The 21193-nt window shown below is 45.2% G+C and overlaps 1 protein-coding gene across 3 annotated transcripts in view; it reads left to right on the top strand.

Moving 5' to 3' along the window:
- Window positions 1-20216, top strand: part of TFG (trafficking from ER to golgi regulator) — a 49130-nt gene extending 28914 nt beyond the window's left edge. For 2 of the 3 annotated variants that reach the window (XM_075852783.1, XM_075852781.1), the window contains exons 4-8: window positions 13416-13562; window positions 13645-13812; window positions 15454-15588; window positions 19208-19312; window positions 19477-20216. In XM_075852783.1, coding sequence (XP_075708898.1) covers window positions 13416-13562; window positions 13645-13812; window positions 15454-15588; window positions 19208-19312; window positions 19477-19844 — 923 coding nt within the window. In that variant the 3' untranslated portion in view covers window positions 19845-20216. The remainder of the gene's footprint in view (window positions 1-13415; window positions 13563-13644; window positions 13813-15453; window positions 15589-19207; window positions 19313-19476) is intronic. The other variant, XM_075852782.1, reaches the window with a different exon arrangement.
- The last annotated feature ends 977 nt before the right edge of the window (window positions 20217-21193 follow it).

Genomic DNA, 21193 nt, shown 5'->3' with positions numbered 1-21193 from the left:
ATACCCTGATGCACTCTCGCACAGCTTATACATCTTCACGCCATACCTTGCCCTCTTACCCGGCAGGTACTGGCGGAATTGAACCCTCCCTTTAAAATGTACCAGGGACTCCTCAATAGAAATACACTTCTCGGGGGTGTATGCTTGGGAAAACCGGGCACTGAAACGGTCTAATAGGGGTCTCCGTTTATACAAACGGTCAAAACTGGGGTCATCTCGGGGTGGGCACGGCTTATTATCAGTATAATGTAAGAAGCGAAGTATTGCCTCATTTATTTGTTTTTTTAGGTTCCAGTTCAGTTCTGAAGTTGCTTTGAGGGGCCCATATATTAGAAACCCCTATTAAACACCCCATTTTAGAAACTAGACCCCTCAAAGTATTCACAACAGCATGTAGAAAGTTTATGAACCCTTTAGGTGTTTCACAGAAATTTAGAGCAAAGTAGAGGTGAAGTTTACATTTTTTTTTTTTGTCAGAAAATCCTCTTTATACCATTTTTTTTATAACACAAAAGGATTTATCAGAGAAACGCAACTTAATACGTATTGCCCAGATTCTGCAGTTTTGAGAAATATCCCACATGTGGCCCTCGTGCGGTAATGGACTGAAGCACCGGCCTCCGAAGCAAAGGAGGACCTAGTGGATTTTGAGCCCTCTTTTTTTATTAGGCACCATGTCCGGTTTGAAGAGGTCTTGTGGTGCCAAAACATTGGAACCCCCCAAAAGTGACCCCAATTTGGAAACTAGACCCCTTGAGGAATCCATTGTAGTTTTCTTGGGGTGCATGCGGCTTTTTGATCAGTTTTTATTCTATTTTTAGGTGGCGTGGTGAATAATAAACAGCAATTCTACTATTGTTTTTTTATTCTATTTTTTTTACAGTGTTCACCGTGCGCTATAAATGACATATTCACTTTATTCTGCGGGGCGAAACGATTATGGCGATACCAGATGTTTATATGTTTTTTTTATGTCTTATGGCGTCTGCACAATAAAATACGTTTTGTAAACAATCATTCACTTTTTGTGTTACCTTATTCTAAGCGCCATAACGTTTTTATTTTTCAATCAATAAAGCCGTGCGAGGACTTATTTTTTGCGTAACGAACTGTAGTTTCGATCAGTACCATTTTTCGGTACATGCGACTTTTTGATCTCTTTTTATTCAATTTTTTGGGAGGTGAAGTGACCAAACAATTGTTATTGTGGTACGGTTTATTATTTTTTTTTTTTACGGCGTTCACCGTGCGGGATAAGTAACAAAATAATTATGTAGATCAGGCCGTTACGGACGCGGCGATACCAATTATGTATAGTTTATTTGTTTGTTTATATATTTTTATTAATAATAAAGGCCTGATAAGGTAAAAAGTGGGATTTTTACTTTTAATACTTTTAAAACTTTTATTTTCTTATTTTTACACAACTTTTTTTAACTTTTTTTTTACTTTATTACTTTGTCCCACTAGGGGACTTGAGGGCAGGAGGCCCTGATCGCTATTCTAATACACTGCACTACATGCGTAGTGCAGTGTATTAGAACTGTCAGCTACTCACTGACAGCAAGCATAGTGGGTCCTGACGTTGTCAGGACCCACTAGGCTTCCGTCTATGGCATAGCCGGACGCCATTGTTTGGTGTCCGGTTGCCATAGTCACCATCGCCGGCCGCTATCGTGTAGCAGGCCGGCGATGGCGGATTAACCCCTAAGAAGCCGCGATCGCTATTGAACACGGCTTCTGAGGGGTTAATCGGCAGGGGAGCTCCGCGATCGGTCCCGGCACATTGAGCAGTGATAGTCTGCTGTCGGAAACAGCAGCTATCACAGCTCATGAACGCGCCCCGCGCGAACGGCGCCGTGTTTACTCCATGACATACTATTATGTCATGGAGCGCGAACGATGCACTTACCATGACATAATAGTATGTCCTGGAGCGTTAAGGGGTTAAGGCCCTTCATTTTAGTGATTACTCCCAATGCCCCCTCCCAGGATGACCCCAATTTTGATACTTTTTACAATTAGGCCCCTCCCAAACATTTTAGCCCCAAATTTTTCATCAAACTACACCCCTCAAAAAGGAGTTTCGATTGATGAATCCCTGGTGCACTTCGAGGGCAGACAGAAGTTTTGCCAATATTTCCCCCATAAGGGCGCTAGGTACGGCATTAAGAGGCACCTTCCCAAGACCCTCCTCATCCAATCCCTGCATATTGGCGAAAGCAGGGCATTGCTGCAGGGTGGGGTCCTGTGTCTAAAATTTAGAGACAAATAAGATGTCTGTATGTTGACATCTAGTCACGATGCCAGCTGCACCCCTTTCTCCACACAGGGCTTCACATTATCTGTGATGAAGCCTGTGTGCATGACGGGCACATATTAAATTCATGGGGGGGTTTTATCTGAAGATCAGGTTTACATACGGGTACATACTTGGAGTACACGTATTGGAGCATTCCAAGAGCTATAACTTTTTTATTTTTGCGTCGACACAGCTGTATAAGGTCTTTTTTTTTTGCGGGACAAGTTGTATTTTATACTAGCACCATTTTGAGGTACATATTATTTATTGATTAACTTTTTTTGGGGGGGGGGGGGGGGGATAGAAAAAAAAATTAATTTCGCCACTCTTTTTCACATCCTGAATCTATGCCGTTTACCGTGTGGTATAAATAACACTATCTTTATTCAGCGGGTTGTTACGATTGCAACGATACCAAATTTGTATAGATTTTGTATGTTTTACTATGTTTACACAGTAAAAACGCTTTTTTTTTCTTCAAAATTATTTGTTTTTGTGTCTTATTTGAAGAGCCATAACTTTTTTTTTTTATTGTTCCGCCGATGCAGTTGTATGAGGGATTTTTTTTTTTGCGGGACGACTTGTAGTTTTTATTTGTACAATTTTGGAGTAGATGCGACTTTTTGATCAAATTTTTTTTAAAGTCCTGATTCACAGAAAACAGCCGTTTTTCCATCGTTTTTTTATTTCATTTTTTTTACGGCGTTCGCTAAAGGGAATGTGTCGCTAGAAATTATTTTTTTTTTTTTTTTAGTTTAACAGTTAGTATATACATGATTAGACATGGTCTTATTTTTTTAAAATTTTTTCACAAGTCAGGAAATATTATAAATTAGATTCTAATTTATAACATTTCCCTGTTCTGGTCACTAAAGGGAGCAATTCCCAAAATTGCAGCATTGGCATGTGGTGAAGCAACCACATTGCTTTATGCTGCAAAATTGGTGTGGATACACGCACACACGCTCCTAGTGAGCTCACAGAGTCCCCCCTCCCTTATCCTGGCTAGTGCCAGGAGAAAGGAGGGGGTTGAATGTTCAAACCTCCTACACTGTGTGCCGCCATTTTTTGAGCGAATGCACAGTGTAGTAGGCTTACATACAGAGGTAACCACACAGTAAAACACGAACATACACAGACATAACTTACCTGCCGCCTTCGCCGCTCCCTTCGCTCTGTCCGCACGCTCCGCTCCTAGTACTTCTACTCACATGTCCAAAAGCCGCGAGCGGAAGTAGTCATCTTACTGTCCGGCCGCGGCTTCCGGTCCACATGAAAATGGCGCCGGATGTCGCTCGGCCGAAGACCTTCCTTTTCGACTGTGTGGGAGCGGTGCATGCGCCGTTCCCATACAGACGGCGTACACCATAGTGAATGGAACGGCTCCCGTTCGCATTCTCTATGGGGATGTATGTGCCGTATTCCATCTCTGTATGTGTCGTTAATCGACACATACAGAGATGAAAAAAAAAGACAGCTCCCATAGTGAAGAAAAAGTTCGAAAAAAGAAAAAAAGTAAAACACAAACACAAATAAATAAAATGTATTTTAAGAACACTAAAATCCAATTTATATAAAAAAAAAAAATTTCAGCGACACCCGTCCTTTAAATAATGTAATGGCTTTATAATCGGGGTCGTAACGGATGCGGCGATACCAAATATGTGTAACTTTTTTACTTTTTATTGTTTTTTTTTTTAATAGTAAAGCAGTTGGAAGGGGATAAAGTGGGGTTTTAATTTTTTTTATTTCACATTTTTTTTAAAATTAAATTTATTAAACTTTTTTTTTACTATTTTACTAGTCCCATTAGGGGACTTTAATATGCGATCATTCGATCGCTGTTATAATACACTGCAATACTTTTGTATTGCAGTGTATTACTGCCTGTCCGTTTTAAAACGGAAAGGCATCTGCTAGGACATGCCTCCGGCATGACCTAGCAGGCATTCACTACAGGCAGACCTGGGGCCTTTATTAGGCCCCCGGCTGCCATCGGAGACAGACACTCGGCGATCGTATCGCCGGGTGTTGGTGGGAGAGAGAGGGTGCTCCCTCCCTCTCTCCAAAACAACTCCGATGCGGTGCACGCTATTGAGCGCCGCATCTGAGAGGTTAAACGGGTGAGATCGATACTTATATCGATCTCACACGGCAGAGCAGGGACGCCCCCAGCCCTCAGCTGCCTCTGGCAGCTGAGAGCAGGGAGATTTGACAGCTCCCTGCACTGTTTATTTATTCTGATGCAGCGCCGTGAAAAGGCGTATGCATCAGAATAAAGCCCGTTAGTGGCCGCCGTAAAAAGGCGTATTGGCGGTCACTGACGGGTTAAACGACTTCTAGACACACACTCTCTCCCTCTCGAGTATTGTTGTTTTAATTTGTTTGATAAGCTTATGAGCTGTCACATTTAGGGTGTTTATTAAAGGGGTATGTGCCCGGCAATCTCCGTCAGTCCCATAGATTTTGAATGGAGTGGTAGTGAGCATCCTTGACCACCACTCTAGTCAAACGGGGGGAACGGTACCCCCGCTCTGGTGATAAGTGGGAGAAAAGTGGGGTCCCACCAATAGGACCCCCACTAATCACCTATCCAGTGGATAGATGAAATCTGGTTGTTACTCTCAAGGTGGAATACCACTTAAGGCTATGAACACACAGCGTATCCGCCCTGAAAACCGCAGGGCATGCTGTCCGAAAAGCTGCACCACATTGTGGTGCGTTTTTTCGGGCGGAAATTTCCGCTGCGAAAGCCGCGTGCGGGAAAAAACCCAACGTTCATACTTTACTCCCTTCCTCTTTTATGTGTGTGGTCCGACATCCTGGATGACGTTGCAGGCCATGTGACAACTGCAGCCTGTGATTTGCTGCTGCGGTCACATGGGATGAAATGTTATCCCAGGAGACCGGACTGGAGAAGAGGCAGGAAACTCTGGGTAAGTATAACTTATTTTTCCAGTACATTCCTCATGACAGCACTACAGAAGGTTGCCCTATTGACCTCTGTAGGGACAGGAAGACAGAGAGCTTAAAAGGCCCTTCCCACCACCCACTTGCCAGTGTTCTTCCTGTCCCCACAGGGTCAGGAGCAGAGAGACGTCGCTCCTGTGTTACTGCAGGAAAGAAACTCGGGCAGGGGGCAAGATCGGGGGGGTCCGTGCACTCCCCCTTCTCTTCCCCCTAAAGCCCAGGCTAACACCCCTCGAACGAGGGGTCCCTTAGCTCCCACCCTGAGACACCTACCGGAGGAATCCTAGGCAGGGTTCGGGTAGTGTGTGGGGGCTAGGGTTTCCCAAGCAGGCTTCGGCCTGGCCGCGGACCAGGCGGGGACCGGCAGCTCCATAAACGTGGACACACCGGCAGGGATCCTCGCTGCACCGCATAGCAAGCCTCAGCCACCGGCTATGGCGGCTGCACTCCAAAGGAAAACATGCTGGAGACGAATAGCCGACCGGAAATTACGTCGGGCTACTTCCAGTCCGCGGCCATCTTGGAAGGCGGGAAATTCAAAACGCCCGCATTTAAAGGGACACGCACAGGTATGTAGTTAGAGCTGATAACTCTAACTTGGATTATTTTTGTGGATTGCATATTGCATTGCCTGTTACCTGTCGCGGTATGGAACTTCCTCGTCCTGATGGAACTCCAGATATGTCCCAGGGTCACGTGAGTCTCACCCTTGGGGAAGGGTTATGACCCCTTATGTATGTACACCATACTTTACCTACCTTCTGTTTTCTCTAGGAAAAAGATTCCTCTCAGAGACAAACTGATAAAAAGGTTAAAAAATGTGCGACTTGTGCAAAAAAATTGCCAGAGTCCCATAGGAAACAATTGTGTCAGGATTGTATTGCAAAAATACTAAAGGAGGAACAACCAACGTTCATGTCTGAACTTAGGGCTATGATTCGTGAAGAAGTGGGTCAGTCAGTAGCCTCCCTCCGCAAGAAACTCCCTCACACTCCCGGGCAAAAAGACCACGGATTGAAGTGGATCAAAAATATTGTCCTCCTTCTCAGGGGTCTGACTCTGAGCAGGAGTGTTATTACCTATCGGAGGGTGAGTTAGAAGAAGGAGAGGAGCTCTTGCCTTCAACTTCTTCCACTCAAGAGAAAAAATTCTTCTTCTCTTCCAAGATGTCGGATACCTTAATTCAAGCAATACGGGAAACCATGGATATTCCCGAAGAAGACCAACCACATACCATCCAGGATGAGATGTTTGGAGGTCTAACGGAAAAGAAAACAAGGGTTTTTCCGGTAAACGAAAATCTCAAAAGAATGGTGACAACTGAATGGGAAGATTCAGAAAAAAGGCTCTTCATTTCAAGAGATTTTAAAAACAGACTTCTCTTTGATCCAGAGGACACTAAGCCTTGGGATGAGATCCCAAAAGTAGATGTCCCAGTAGCCAGGGTTGCTAAAAAAAACGCAATCCCATTTGAAGATTCCTCGCAGTTGAGGGACGCCATGGACCGAAAGGCAGACGGACTACTGAAAAGAGCGTGGGAATCTTCCTCTGCCTTGATCTCAGCTAATATCGCGGCCACATCAGTAGCAAGAGCAATGTTTATATGGCTAAACCAGCTAGAGACCCATTTGATGATGAAGACATCATGACAAGATCTATTAGAATCTCTACCTTTACTAAAAATGGCAACCGGATTCTTGGTAGACGCTTCAGCGGAATCTATTAGATTTGCTGCCAGGAATGGGGCTCTCTCAAATGCTGCTAGAAGAGCATTATGGCTCAAAATGTGGTCAGGAGATACAAAGTCCAAGAACAAATTGTGTTCTATCCCGTTTACAGGGTCTCTGATGTTCGGTCCTCTCCTCGATAACATGCTGGAGAGTGCAACAGATAGGAAAAAGGGGTTTCCTGAAGAGAAACCAAAAAAACCCCCTCAGTTTGGAAGATTACGCCAACAGAGGGATCCTACCTTACAGAACTACAGCGGGAAAGGGAAGTCCGGTCGCTGGAGTTACCCCAAAGGAAAAAGGGGTCGAGGATATCTCCTTAACCCAAATAATTCATTCCAGCCCTCAAAGCAATGACGCCAAGAGCATAGGAGGAAGACTCCTACAATTTTATCCCAAATGGTCGAGAATAACCCAGAACCCCTGGGTTCTAAATATCATAGAAGAAGGGTACAAAATAGAATTTTCCTCCATTCCTCCGGAGAAATTTCTAATAACCCAGTACCAAGCAAAAGACCTTCATCAGATCCTTATCCAGGACGTCCAGAAACTACTCAAATTGAGAGCCATTTCTCCAGTTCCCCACAACGAAATATGCAAAGGCCACTATTCAAAAATCTTCTTAGTCAAAAAACCAAACGGTTCCTACAGGACAATAATCAACCTGAAGGTCCTAAACAAATGGGTGAAATATCGAAAATTCAAGATGGAGTCTATCAGATCAACGATTCCTCTAAGGGAAGAGGCATCAATGTGTACGATCGATTTAAAGGATGCGTATTATCACGTTCCTATCCACCCCGCGTACCAGAGATTCCTCAGATTCGCAATTCAGGACGGTCCTTCCATTCTCCACTTCCAGTTTGTATGCCTCCCCTTCGGCATTTCCTCCGGCCCCAGAATTTTTACAAAAATTATGGCGGAGATCATGGCATTCATAAGAAGTCAAGGTATAGTAATTATCCCATATCTAGATGACTTCTTGTTGACAGCAGATACTCTGGCTATCTTAGTCAGTCATCGTCACAGGTTCTTTCCCTACTACAGGAATTGGGATGGATAATCAACTTTCAGAAGTAGTCTTCCTCCCCAGAAACAGAAGGTCTTCTTAGGAGTACTGCTGGACTCCTCCCTTCAACATTCCTTCCTCCCAAGAGAGAAACAAATACTCCTACTGGCAGAAGTAAGGACATTTTGGGGGAAATGCGCCTGTTCCATAAGGGAATGTATGCGGATGTTGGGAATGATGACGTCTTGCATCCAATCTATTCCATGGAGCCAATTTCACTCCAGACCCTTACAGAATCTGATCTTGTCCCAGTGGGATCGAAAAACAAAACTCCCTGAATTCAAATTTCCGAAACTGTGAAATCATCCCTCCTGTGGTGGCTCTGCACAAACAACATAGACAAGGGAGTCCCCTGGAGAACTTCTCCTTATGTAGTGATTACCACAGATGCCAGCAAACACGGCTGGGGGTCGGTAATCCAAGACCAGCACTTTCAGGGCACATGGCCTGTTCAAATGAAGATGATGTCCTCAAACTTCAAAGAACTAAGAGCCGTATGGGAGACACTTATAAGAGCTTCACCCATCATAAAAGGGAAGCATGTAAGAATTTTATCGGACAACACGACAGCAGTGTCCTTTCTTCTCCATCAAGGGGGAACAAGACACACACTTCTTCAGGCCCTCTCTACACAAATTTTCAGTTGGGCAGAAGAAAATGTCCTATCAGTCTCTGCAGTCCACCTAAAAGGCTCAGAGAACCTATCAGCAGATTTCCTGAGTCGGGAAAAAGTAGACCCTGGAGAATGGTCCCTAAACAGGGAAGTCTTTCTGTCCCTAACCCGAAATTGGGGTTATCCACAAATAGACCTGTTTGCCACGAGGAAAATCTCTCAAGTAGAGACATTCTTCTCCCTAAATCTCAGAGACAACCCATTGGGAGTAGATGCATTGTCCCAACCCTGGGACATGGATCTGGCCTATGCCTTTCCTCCGTTTCCTCTAATACCAATGGTATTAAGAAAAATCCAGGAAGATTTGACAAAGCTCATCATTATTCTTCCCTATTGGCCAAAAAGAAGTTGGTTTCCAATCGTAAAATACCTAGCGTTGGAAGACCCTATCATGCTCCCAGTCAAGGAGCATCTTCTTTCCCCAGGGTCCCTTATTCTTTCTGGGAATAGAAACTCTTAAATTGTCAGCCTGGATCCTGAAAGGCAGATCTTGAGGATCCACGGTCTGTCAGATGAGGTAATTTCAACTATCTTATCAAGTCATAAAGAAGTTACCTCTAAAATCTATCAAAAAATTTGGAAGAAATTCTGTTCCTTGTATGGAGACCCAGGACCAGACCCCTTTTCTCCCAACATTGCGAAAATCCTAGATTTTTTACAATCGGGATTCAAGAAAGGGCTTAGCCCTAGTACCTTAAAAGTACAGATTTCAGCCTTAGGTAATTTTTTTAACACTCCTCTGGCTGAACATCGGTGGATCAGAAGATTCACCCAAGCGGTCTCTAAACTGAAACCTTCCCTAAAGAAATCCGTTCCTACCTGGGATTTGAATGTGGTGTTAACGACTCTTTGTGAGCCCCCCTTTGAGCCGCTCGACACAATTAGTATGCATTTTTTAGCTCTAAAAGCTGCATTCTTAGTCGCTATTACTTCAGCAAGAAGGATTGGAGAAATCCAATCTCTGTCAGTCATAGAACCGTACCTAAAAGTACAAGAGGATAAGATCATTCTAAAGCTGGATCCTTCCTTTATTCCAAAGGTATCTACTGCTTTCCATAGAGAACAAGAAATAATTCTACCTTCCTTTTATCCAGATCCAAAAAACCAACAAGAAGAAAAATTCCATTGCCTGGATGTCAGGCGAACAATTCTTCAGTATCTAGATAGAACCTCCTCCTGGAGACAAGATGAAAATCTATTTGTCCTGTTTGGGGGAAAGAATAGAGGAAAGAAAGCCTCAAAAGGCTCTCTAGCGAGATGGGTAAAAACTACCATACAAGAAGCCTACAAGTCCCAAGGACTATGTACCCCACAAGGCATCAGAGCCCATTCAACGAGGGCAGTTTCGGCATCCTGGGCAGAAAGAAGAGAAGCCTCTATGGACCAAATCTGCAGAGCTGCCACTCTGTCAAGCCATCATACGTTTTACAAACATTATAGGCTCGATGTTCTGTCCGATACGGATTTAAGTTTTGGACGGAAAGTCCTTCAATCCGTAGTCCCGCCCTGAGCATTATAATCTGGTATTGCTCCTGTGGTGCTGTCATGAGGGATGTACTGGAAAGTAGGAATTAGACCTACCGGTAATTGTATTTCCAGGAATCCATAATGACAGCACTCTTACATTCCCTCCCTTATTGAATTCTGATTTGTGCATTTAACATGTCCGTTATTATCCCTAGAAATAAAATAGGGTTGCATCCATCCTGGTGTAGTAATTGAAAAACACTGGCAAGTGGGTGGTGGGAGGGGCCTTTTAACCTCTCTGTCTTCCTGTCCCTACAGAGGTCAATAGGGCAACCTCCTGTAGTGCTGTCATGATGGATTCCTGGAAATACAATTACCGGTAGGTAGGGATGTCACGATACCAGAATTTGGACTTCGATACCGATACTTCGTTTAGTATTGCGATTTCGATACCAATTTCGATACTTTTGCCAACAGTAATAAAAAAAAAATTCTTCCGTTTTCTGATGTGAGGCGCGACGTGTGATGAATTTTGAACGCGCCTCACATTAATAGTAATTAATCCCATCATGTTTCTCAGTCATAATGTGCGAGGTACATGATGGGGTTAATTACTATTAATGTGAGGAACATGGAGGGTAAATTCATCGCACCTCGCGCCTCACATTAATAAGTGAATGAAAGCCGTGTTTATTTCATTTTTTTACAGCGTACACATCATAAATGATGCAAAAAAATTGTTGTGCGCGCCATTACTGAATGTGTGAATATTTTATGTATTGAGACTTATTTTAATGTTTATTGTAAAAAAGGTGTGTGTGTGTAGTTTTTTTTTTTTTTTACATTTAACAATACTTTGTTTTTACTTTATTTTTAAACTTTAATGTACTGACATATATCAGATATGTGCCAGTACATTAGCCTGTGGACAGATAGCACACAGGCAGTTGTTAGGACATACCTCAGTATGCCCTAACAACAAGAAATATGGTAAGACAGCCCTGGGGTCCGTCAATAGACCCTGGGCTGTCTGCCCATATATGGTATGGCCCTCGATCGCGTCACAGGAATTCCCTGTGACGCGATCCAGGGGATCCCCCCTGCTCATTTTCTCCTGAATGCTGCAGTCCACTTTGATCGCAGCATTCAGGGGAATAGCGGCGGAGATGAGAGGTTTCTCTGATCTCCGCCGTTATAGAGCGGGGCTGCGGCTGTGTAATACAGCCATTGCCCCGCTCCTGACAGGAAGTGCGTGCGCGGTCAGCATGAGGAGGTGCGGCCACCATGTTCTTTCTCCAGTGCCGCCGCTCATTAGTGCAGCGGCGGCCGCATCGCATCATCCTGACCACGCGAACTTATCATGACTCAGGAGCGGGGCTGTGGCTGAATTACACAGCCGCAGCCGCGCTCCCATACATTCATGTGTTACTATACTGAGCTGTGCGGCTGCGCAGCTCAGTATCGAAATACAGGAAATAGCGGTATCGAACCGTTTAGGGATGCAGAGTATCGAAACAGTATCGAAGTTTCGATTCACCGTGCATCCCTACCGGTAGGTCTGATTGCTATTTTTTTTTTTCTTTCTTGCGATGTTGGAATTGCTGCGATTATGCCGCAACACGCACCACTTTGTTACGGCGGGTTTAAGCACACCATTGAATTCAATGGGGAATACCTGTAACACGAGCAGCGATTCTGCATCATTAATTGACATGCAACAGCACCGCAGGTCAATTTATGTGATTTGTTGAAATCCAACCCACGCTGCTGCTACTGTATTGCGCTGTAGATTTTCCGCAATGAAATAGTTGCGCAAAATATGCAGTGTTTAGGCCTAGTGGGTTCCTACCCTGTAGGTTGGTTGCTCTGTGTAAGTGCAAGCTCACAGAAAGATTGTGCATTGATAGATGTGCAGCTGCAGGGAAAATGTAGCATTACACGCTGGCCATTCAAATCAATAACTCAGTGATTCCCATCCAGGATTCCTTGGGGTTCCCTAGAAGGCAGCAAAAAGACCCGTCACTTTTACAATAGTAGGCAACCAACCTCTGCCAGAACATGAAATGATAAATTGCCATTAGTGGTTCGCTGGAAACCTTTTCTGGTGTGCCCCCCTCATGGTAATATAGATGGGAATTGCTGTAATTGTGACCTTGTAATACGTGGACGGCTGGGTCTGCCAGAACAGCAGCCACTCTAACTTGGCATCGCTACTCTGGTGAGTGAGTGGGGTCCTAAATTGGGGGCCATATGCCCTCTATGACGCCCTTATGCTTTTCAAAGAGGTTTTGCCATCACAGAAATAGATGGTATATTGCTGACATGTGCCATTACTTTCTGATCATTGGGTGTTCGGCTGCCAGGACCCCTACTAATCTTGGGAATGTAGGGGCGTCCGTGCTGCTGGAGGCTGGCATCGCCACTGTGCAGGGAAGAACGTTCTAAGGATCGGTGGGGGTCATGGCAGTCGGACCCCCAGGATCAGAATGTGATGACATATCCTAGTGATATATGTACTGAATGTGTGCTGCTCCTCAGAGAGCTCTTTCTGACACGGTTTAGATTGCTCGTATGTTGTGGATTTTCTTGCTGCACATTTTTTCCTGATTGCCTCAATACTTTCTGCTCCATGTCACAGTTATTCTGTCTTGGCATCAGATTGTATAATTATATCATCCAGATGCCTTTGCTAAGAAACCAATACATACCCGAACTCTAACATTTTTATTTTTAACATCTTCTTGTCAGCTTCATGCTGAACAATGATGCATCTCAAATGGTCTGCTAACGTTTTAAAAAGAAACCCGTACGGTGTGTTACCAAACACAACAGTCATTCATGACCTGCTCGGGAGTGATTGGGCCTGGTCTGGGGTTCTGGAAATAGTTATTTTGTATGTTCACCTATTTATATCAGTCTACATGAACAGCTGAGTATCTTTTATAAATGCATTACTTATCTTGTACTTATCCAGAGCTAAAACCTTTATTAAATTGCATCTGTCAACGTCTTCAAGATGCCCTAATAAGGGCAAGTCTGTGGCGCACTTGTTACGGCATCTCACGGGTGACCAGTGCACTTTAAAGCCCTGAGTTCCATCGTCCTCTTTGCTATCTAGATTTGTCTACTTATTTCACGCGTGGAAAATAATTGGATCTTCCTAACATTCATGTGTATTACTCAAGTTATATGTTCTCTTACCCTCAGTTAATGGACAGCCTCGACCTCTAGAGTCCAGTCAGGTGAAGTATCTACGGCGGGAGTTGATAGAATTACGCAACAAAGTCAATCGTCTGTTGGACTGTTTGGAGCCACCCACTGAACCTGGGATCCCAAGCAGCATACAGGACACAGGTATTACTGGCTCCTTAACGTCTGTCAGATGACCTGTTCATTGCTTGATACTCAGGTTCTTTTTTTGCTCTAATGGAATTAGAAACTGTAGATGGTCGGGAGGAGAAACCTGCTGCCCCTGACTCTTCAGTCAAGCCTTCTACCCAGGTTATGGCTGCCAGCATGTCTGCTTTTGATCCACTGAAGAATCCACAGGAAATTAACAAAAACGTCATGTCAGCCTTTGGACTAACAGAGGACCAAGTTTCTGGTAGGTTTTCTTGAATGGTGTGAATGTTGTTTTTATGATATTAAATCTGCTTTATTTCTGATTAGTGTGCTGTTTACAATTATGTTCAACGCACTTGACCAACCTTGCACAGAAGGTGAAAGCATGCTGTAGCTATAAGTAATGTTTCCCAATCCAGTCCTCAAGCCCCACCAGGCCATGTCTTCAGGATTTTCTTATTACACATGTAAGGCTATGTCCACATCTGCATCGGAGGCTCTGTTAGGGGCCTCGGTTGCAGATCCGGTAGGGTTTCCCTGAGACAATAGTGCAGAATGCTGCGCTGTTGTGTCCGGTAAAAGCACTGGCACCCTGACGAAAAGCCGCCGGAACTTATTAAAGTCAAAGGGTTCCGTTGGTTCTGTTATTCCCTTGTTCTGCTCCTCTGATGCAGCAGAACAGAATGGTTCAACACAGGTGTGAACTCAGCCTAATGTCATTTGTTCCACAGTTTAAGGCCCCATGCACACGAACGTGTTTTTGCGTCCGCAATTCCCCCGAAAATCCACGGGAGAATTGCGGACCCATTCATTTCTATGGGCCCATACACACTATCCGTGTTTTCACGGGTCACCGCATGTCCGCAAATCCGTACCGCACAAACTCAGGACATGTCCTATTACGGCCCGCAAATTCGATGCGGACATGCCCATAGAAGTCAATGGGCCCGTGGAAAATGCGTGTACACCTCCGTGTGTCAACAGCAGTTTGCGGATTTGCGGAAGTGTTGCTAGGCGACGACCGGGAATGAGTTCTGTCGTCATCCTGTTTTACCTAGGCTTTTTTTTTTTTTATCCGCATTTTGCGGATTACATACGGATGAACTGCGGATTACATACGGATGAACTGCGGAGGACATTTCACGGAACACGGTCCTGGAATTTGCGGACCAGAAAAACACTACGGTCGTGTGCATGAGGCCTTAACATGTGTTTTCTCTATGGGAAATTTTCAAAACCTGGCCTGCTGGGATTCATAGATGTTTGAGAAACCTTTCTATGGAGAACTTTTGTTGCTTTTGAAAGATGGCCCTTCTGTTAATGAATTAGTTATTTAAATACCTTTGAAATCTGCTTACTTGTATGTTTCTGTACTTTAAGCGGTCCATTCACATTGAGAGTACCACAGAGAAGTGACCTAAAAATAACCTTGCCCTGTATGAGCGACACATGATGTCGTCTAATGAAAACTCTGGCAAAAATGTTCAAGTGGGGTGCAAAAAAAATAAAGTGGTAATTTTTCTATCTACATTTAAAGGGGTTTTCCACCCACTAAAAATAGATGGCCTATCCTCCGAATAGGCCATTAATAGCTGATAGGTTGGGGTCTGACTTCCGGGACCGATCAGCTGTTTTGAAGGGGCCTTAGCGCACGTACTTCAATGGGAGAAAAGGCTGCAATACCTGTGAATCGCCACTAAATGTGTGTCGACTCACCGTGAGCAAGAAGAAATGAAGGTGAAGCAGCGCTCATACGAGTGCTGCGGTCCCTCAAAAACAGCTGATGGATCGGGGTCCGACTTTTGGGACCCCCACCGATCAGCTATAGATGGCCTATCCAAAGGATAGGCTATAAATTTTTAGTGGCTGGAAAACCCCTTTAAGACTTGTCTCTTGTGCTTAGGCCCACCCAGTGCTCCTGTGGAGGAACGTTCCAGTACACCAGATAGTATTGCCTCTTCCTCCTCCGCTCATCCACCGGGCGTGCAACCACAGCAACAGCCATACCCAGGAGCTCAGCAGCCAGGTCAGATTGAAGGTCAGCTTTTATATTTATCATGTTCCTTCCTCTTCAATATAATACACTGTTTTAAGGCCCTATTCACATCTGAAATGGGAGCCATGATCAGTGGCGGATTAAGAAGACCATGGGCCCTGGCCTGTTACCCAAACTTGGACCCCTCTTCCCCCACTGCCACCTTGCCGCGCCGTAACTATTGCTAACACTACCTTTTTGCACAAGCATTAACAAATGGCTGTTACGATTCCCCTTTCACAGGGCTGTGCCCCTACATACTGACAGTATCACACTGTGCAGGGACACATCCTCCTGACAAGGGGATTGGTAACAACAATTTTTCTATCAGTCCTGGACTGCACAAAGACGTTATGTGGAATACAAGGATTTCCTATAATAAACATGTCAGGAAAGGGGACAGATTCTCTACAAATCCAGTGACTTACATGTGACGTCTCAGATGCTAGTAGTTTTTTTTTCCCTCTTTTCTTCTCCATTCGGTCCAGAGCTCATGACGACTTCTCCTGGCCATGACCCATTTCTGCAGCCCTTAAATATAATATCACCATGCACTGCGCCCCTGAATATAACGGTCACACACTGTAAAGTAAAGCACCACATACACCGTGCCCCCCATGTAGATAGCCACACACACACACACGCGCGCACGTAGAGGGCGCCGCGCCCCCTCCCCCCCCCCGTAGAGGGCGCCGCGCCCCCTCCCCCCCCCCGTAGAGGGCGCCGCGCCCCCTCCCCCCCCCCCCCGTAGAGGGCGCCGCGCCCCCTCCCCCCCCCCCCCGTAGAGGGCGCCGCGCCCCCTCCCCCCCCCCCCGTAGAGGGCGCCGCGCCCCCTCCCCCCCCCCGTAGAGGGCGCCGCGCCCCCTCCCCCCCCCCCCCCCCCCGTAGAGGGCGCCGCGCCCCCTCCCCTCCCCCCCCGTAGAGGGCGCCGCGCCCCCTCCCCTCCCCCCCCCCCCGTTTATCCCATATGACTGCTGCAGTCTGTGATTGGCTGCAGCGGTCACATGGGGTGAAACGTCACCCCAGAAGGCCGGCCTGGACGAAGAAACATAATTCTGGGCAAGTATAAGATTTTTATTTTTTCTAAATTGCGTTTTTACAGAACATCTGCTATTTGTTGTGGGTTTTACCTCCCCATTGAATTAAATGGGGAAAACCCGAAATAAATAAGCAGCGTTTATGCAAATACAATTGACATGCTGCATGTTAAAAACCGCACCGCAGGTTAATTTCTGAGCTTTTTTTCCCCACTTATCATTTACGCAGCGTCTGATGAGAATTGGTCACATCTAATCTACTCTGCTGCTACTGTATTAGGGCTTGTCCACACTTAACGGAATTGCTGCGTATTTTCCGCCCGGAAACACGCAGAATACAGTAGTCGCAAAGTGAGTGAGATTTACGAAATCTCATCCAGACACTGCGTAAAAGTTTCCGACCAGAAATTTTGTCCTGCGGTGCGTATTTCTCGTACTGCAGCATGTCAATTCCTGCTGCGGAAAGTGGACTGAAAAAACGCAACAAAATACACACCATTTTCTGCAGCAAAAATGCAGGAAATGGTGCTTTTTTTTCTGCAGCGGAATTTCTGCTAGTTTATGCAGGTGTGTGTGTGTGTGTGTGTGTGTGTGTGTACATACGTAAGCACATTATACACATATAAAGTACACCTTGTAAACACACACATGCACTTACCTTTTATGTAGGATATTTGTGACGGGCGTTCAGCAGGTTGATGTGGTGGGAGCTTTCACTCAGCGTTTTTCCTGCTCACAGCCCGACACAGAGCCCTCAGACAGTCTCCCCTCCCCCATGTCCCGACTGCTAGCAGCAGGAGGAGAGATGTGTAGAGCAGGGAAGGGGGGCTGGAGAGGGAGTTTCAGCACAGACCACTGCTGCCAAGTAGGACAGAAGCTCACCTCGCCTCATGACAGGTGCGGTCCTGGCACTGGGGTTCCCTCCGGTGCTAGCGACATGAGGGGGTTCGGGCGGCCATGGGCCCACTGGGAGCCTTGGGCCGCCCGAACCGCCCTAATGATCCGCCACTGGCCATGATCATCTACCAGATCCGTTGTACGACTGATACCAACTACACCCAATGGACCCAATTGACCTAAATTGGCGTTTGCTGGTGTTCAGAGTTTCCATAAATTTTATGGCGAGTATAGTGGTGCATATAGCACTATTGCTCCTGTCAAAAATCCGATACAAATGTGAACAGAGCCTAAGTCTTTGTTTTTTGTTGGTTTTTTTTTGGTATAAAATGCACTTTGCAATATGCTTGCATAGGTGTATTAGCAAAATTCATTTTTCATCTGTCAGCCCTTTTTTCTTCCCATTGAATCCAAATGGAGACCATCAGCAATTCCTATACTGCTTGCTGGCACCAGCAACAAGAAGAAGAGTGATCATAGTCTGGCATCACTACGTGCCATTCCTGTTCCAGCCATTTCTCATAGCCGGTTATGCTGTACTAATAGCTCAGAGAAACTTTGTTCCTATCTTGTGAAGCTCCACTTTTCTATTCAAACTGCAAATACATAGTTGTTTGCAGTGTGTATTTGCATGAACATTGGTGTTCTCATTCATTTTGAGCAAGCGCTTTTAACGCCAAAATGTAACTGATAACCTATCTCTGTGGGGAACGTTTCCTGGTAAATCTGTGTTTTTCTGTATCTAGAACATGTTTTTTGTACACAGTGCGTAGTAACAGGAAACCGCCTGTCTCCGTTTCTCAGGAGAGAGACTTTTCCGATTATCTCAGAGACAGGAGGACGTTGAATGTTTAGTCCTATTTTCTTATGTGACGTTGAAATGCCAGCTTTCTCATTTGCATGCTGCTGAAGTTCCGGGACTGCTATATGGATATGTGTGTTTCCACTCCTCCATACATTGAAGTCGATGGCAGTACTGCTTTACGGATATGTGTAAACCAACACACAAAACGTTGTGTGGTCCTGGAAGTATCGAGCTCAGGGGTGGAATTGCAGCAACATGTAGGCTCAGCATTTTATGTCTTGAAACAGTTTAATGCCACAGTGGTCTCCTTCAATAGACTAGACCATGGATCCCCCCCTCTGCAATAACATTACAGATTTCTGTTTAGACAAGATAACCTATAGTCTTTGGTTTTTGTTGCCATCCTTGACAGCACTTTTATGACTGATCCCTCTTGTCATAATGCTGTATTTTTGTGGAAAGCGGTCCATGGGATTCTGCTTTCGTTTTGAGTATTTCCCAGGAATGTTAATGGAGGACCGTTGTACCTATTTTAGCCTAGGGCAAACTCCTTGCTTTACACAGCACCCAATGTATACATAACAGGGGCACATCATCCAGGTGGGATTCTTCCTACTCGCCCTCTCTGTAGCAAGAAATCTGAAATACGGCATGTTGTTGGAGCAAAGATTACACTTTCTACTCACCAAGTTTGGCTGTTGTATGCTGTTGCCATTTTCTATTAGACTTTGATTTTAGCCCATTGGTTATTGCAGGAGACTGTGCACCAAAACATTTTCACATCCATTTCACAAATTCGTTATTTCTTACTGCAAGGAGACTCCCTGAAGAATTTATTCTATATGTCCCCAGCAAAGTACAACCTATTTTCATCTTTTTGTAGGGCAAATGTATCAGCAGTATCCACAACAGCCTGGGTATCCCACAGCTCAAGGCCAACCTCAGCCGCAAGCTCAGCCCCAACAGCAGTATGGCATGCAGTATCCCGGTAAGACATTTAATCATATAAGGAGACACTGGCAACCGTAGACTGTGTCTTTTGGGAGCAATAATATGCACTTTATCCGCAGCACAGTAAGCGTCATCATTAATGCTATGCACTGTAACTTATGGCTTTCTACAGTATAAAATATGTTTGTTCCTATGTTCCAGGTTACAATCAACAAACATCCCAAGCAGCTCCGCAGTTCCCAAGTTACAATCAGCAAGCTGCTCAAGCTCCTGGCTTTCAAGGCCAGCCACAGCAACTACCATCCCAGGCCCCTCAACAGTACCCGGCCGGCTCCTACCCACCACAAACTTACACTACACAAGCGTCCCAACCTGCCAACTATAATGTTCCCCCTGCTGCTCAGCCTGGAATGGCACCAAGCCAACCAGGGAGCTATCAGCCTAGGCCAGGATATACCCCGCCACCGGGTAGTACTGTAACTCCTCCTCCAAGTGCGCCTAACCCATTTGCTCGTAACCGTGCCCCATTTGGTCAGGGGTACACCCAGCCAGGACCTGGATACCGATAAATGCAAGTCATGGCCAAGGCTGCTAGATCTGATTCCATCCCAACAGACTTTAATGTTATGCTTACAATTGTAGTAATGCTTCAGACAGCAGACTAAAAGCATTTTGTGCTTTTCAGTGTTGTATATCTTTACTGGAGGAAAAGACCAAATGATTTGCTTTTGATTGTATCTACTCCCTAGTTAAAAATTTAAATCCAAAAGAACTTCAAGTGTTTGACAAACTGGTCAGCCTTGTCGTACACCGAAAATATGCTAATTAAAACCCCACTTATTTGGGTTGTTTTTAATGATCTGAAGTGTTCAAATAGTTCTAATCTAGGTATTATGTACACATTCTAACACACTGAAACCTAATAAAATGTTCAAGTTTAATCTTCGGTTGTGTCTGAATAAATGGTGTTATTAGTGGAAGTTGTGTTCCCGTTATTGGAGTCTGTGTCAGGCTCATTAACATGATGACAAAATCTGCTCTTCTGTAGTTGAAATACACCAGCAACTCCCAGTAGTGGAATGTTTGGTTTGAAGAAAAAAAAAAAATAATGGATATTACATGTCCGCATATCCAACAGTAAAGGTTTAATACAGGTAATTATCATGTAACCTCAATTACAATGAATGAATAATTATTCAGGCCACACCCCTTTTTGCATGCTGCGTCCCCTATTTGCATGCTACGTTGCTGTATATAATATATATACCCTGACACTGCCTCCACACAGTATATTGCCCCACATAACTGCCGTCCACACCGTATAATGCCCCACGTAACTGCCGTCCACACCGTATAATGCCCCACGTAACTGCCGTCCACACCGTATAATGCCCCACGTAACTGCCGTCCACACCGTATAATGCCCCACGTAACTGCCGTCCACACCGTATAATGCCCCACGTAACTGCCGTCCACACCGTATAATGCCCCACGTAACTGCCGTCCACACCGTATAATGCCCCACGTAACTGCCGTCCACACCGTATAATGCCCCACGTAACTGCCGTCCACACAGTATAATGCCCCACGTAACTGCCGCCCTCACCGTATAATGCCCCACGTAACTGCCGCCCTCACCGTATAATGCCCCACGTAACTGCCGTCCACACAGTATAATGCCCCACGTAACTGCCGCCCTCACCGTATAATGTCCCATGTAACTGCCGTCCACACAGTATAATGCCCCCTCAACTGTCCTCATAGATACACTGCACAAAGTAAAAAGTTCCCCATAGCTGCCCCTCAGGGTATGTTTACACGCTGTGGATTTAGACGTAATTCGGGTGTTTTACGCCTCGCATTACGCCTGAAAAAACGCCCTTAATACACCTACAAACATCTGCCCAATGCTTGTTCT

This window comes from Rhinoderma darwinii, chromosome 2 (genome assembly GCF_050947455.1).
Source record: "Rhinoderma darwinii isolate aRhiDar2 chromosome 2, aRhiDar2.hap1, whole genome shotgun sequence".
NCBI classification, from domain to species: domain Eukaryota; kingdom Metazoa; phylum Chordata; class Amphibia; order Anura; family Rhinodermatidae; genus Rhinoderma; species Rhinoderma darwinii.
The sequence above is the reverse complement of the archived record's forward strand: the minus strand, read 5'-3'. Positions and strand labels throughout refer to the sequence as shown.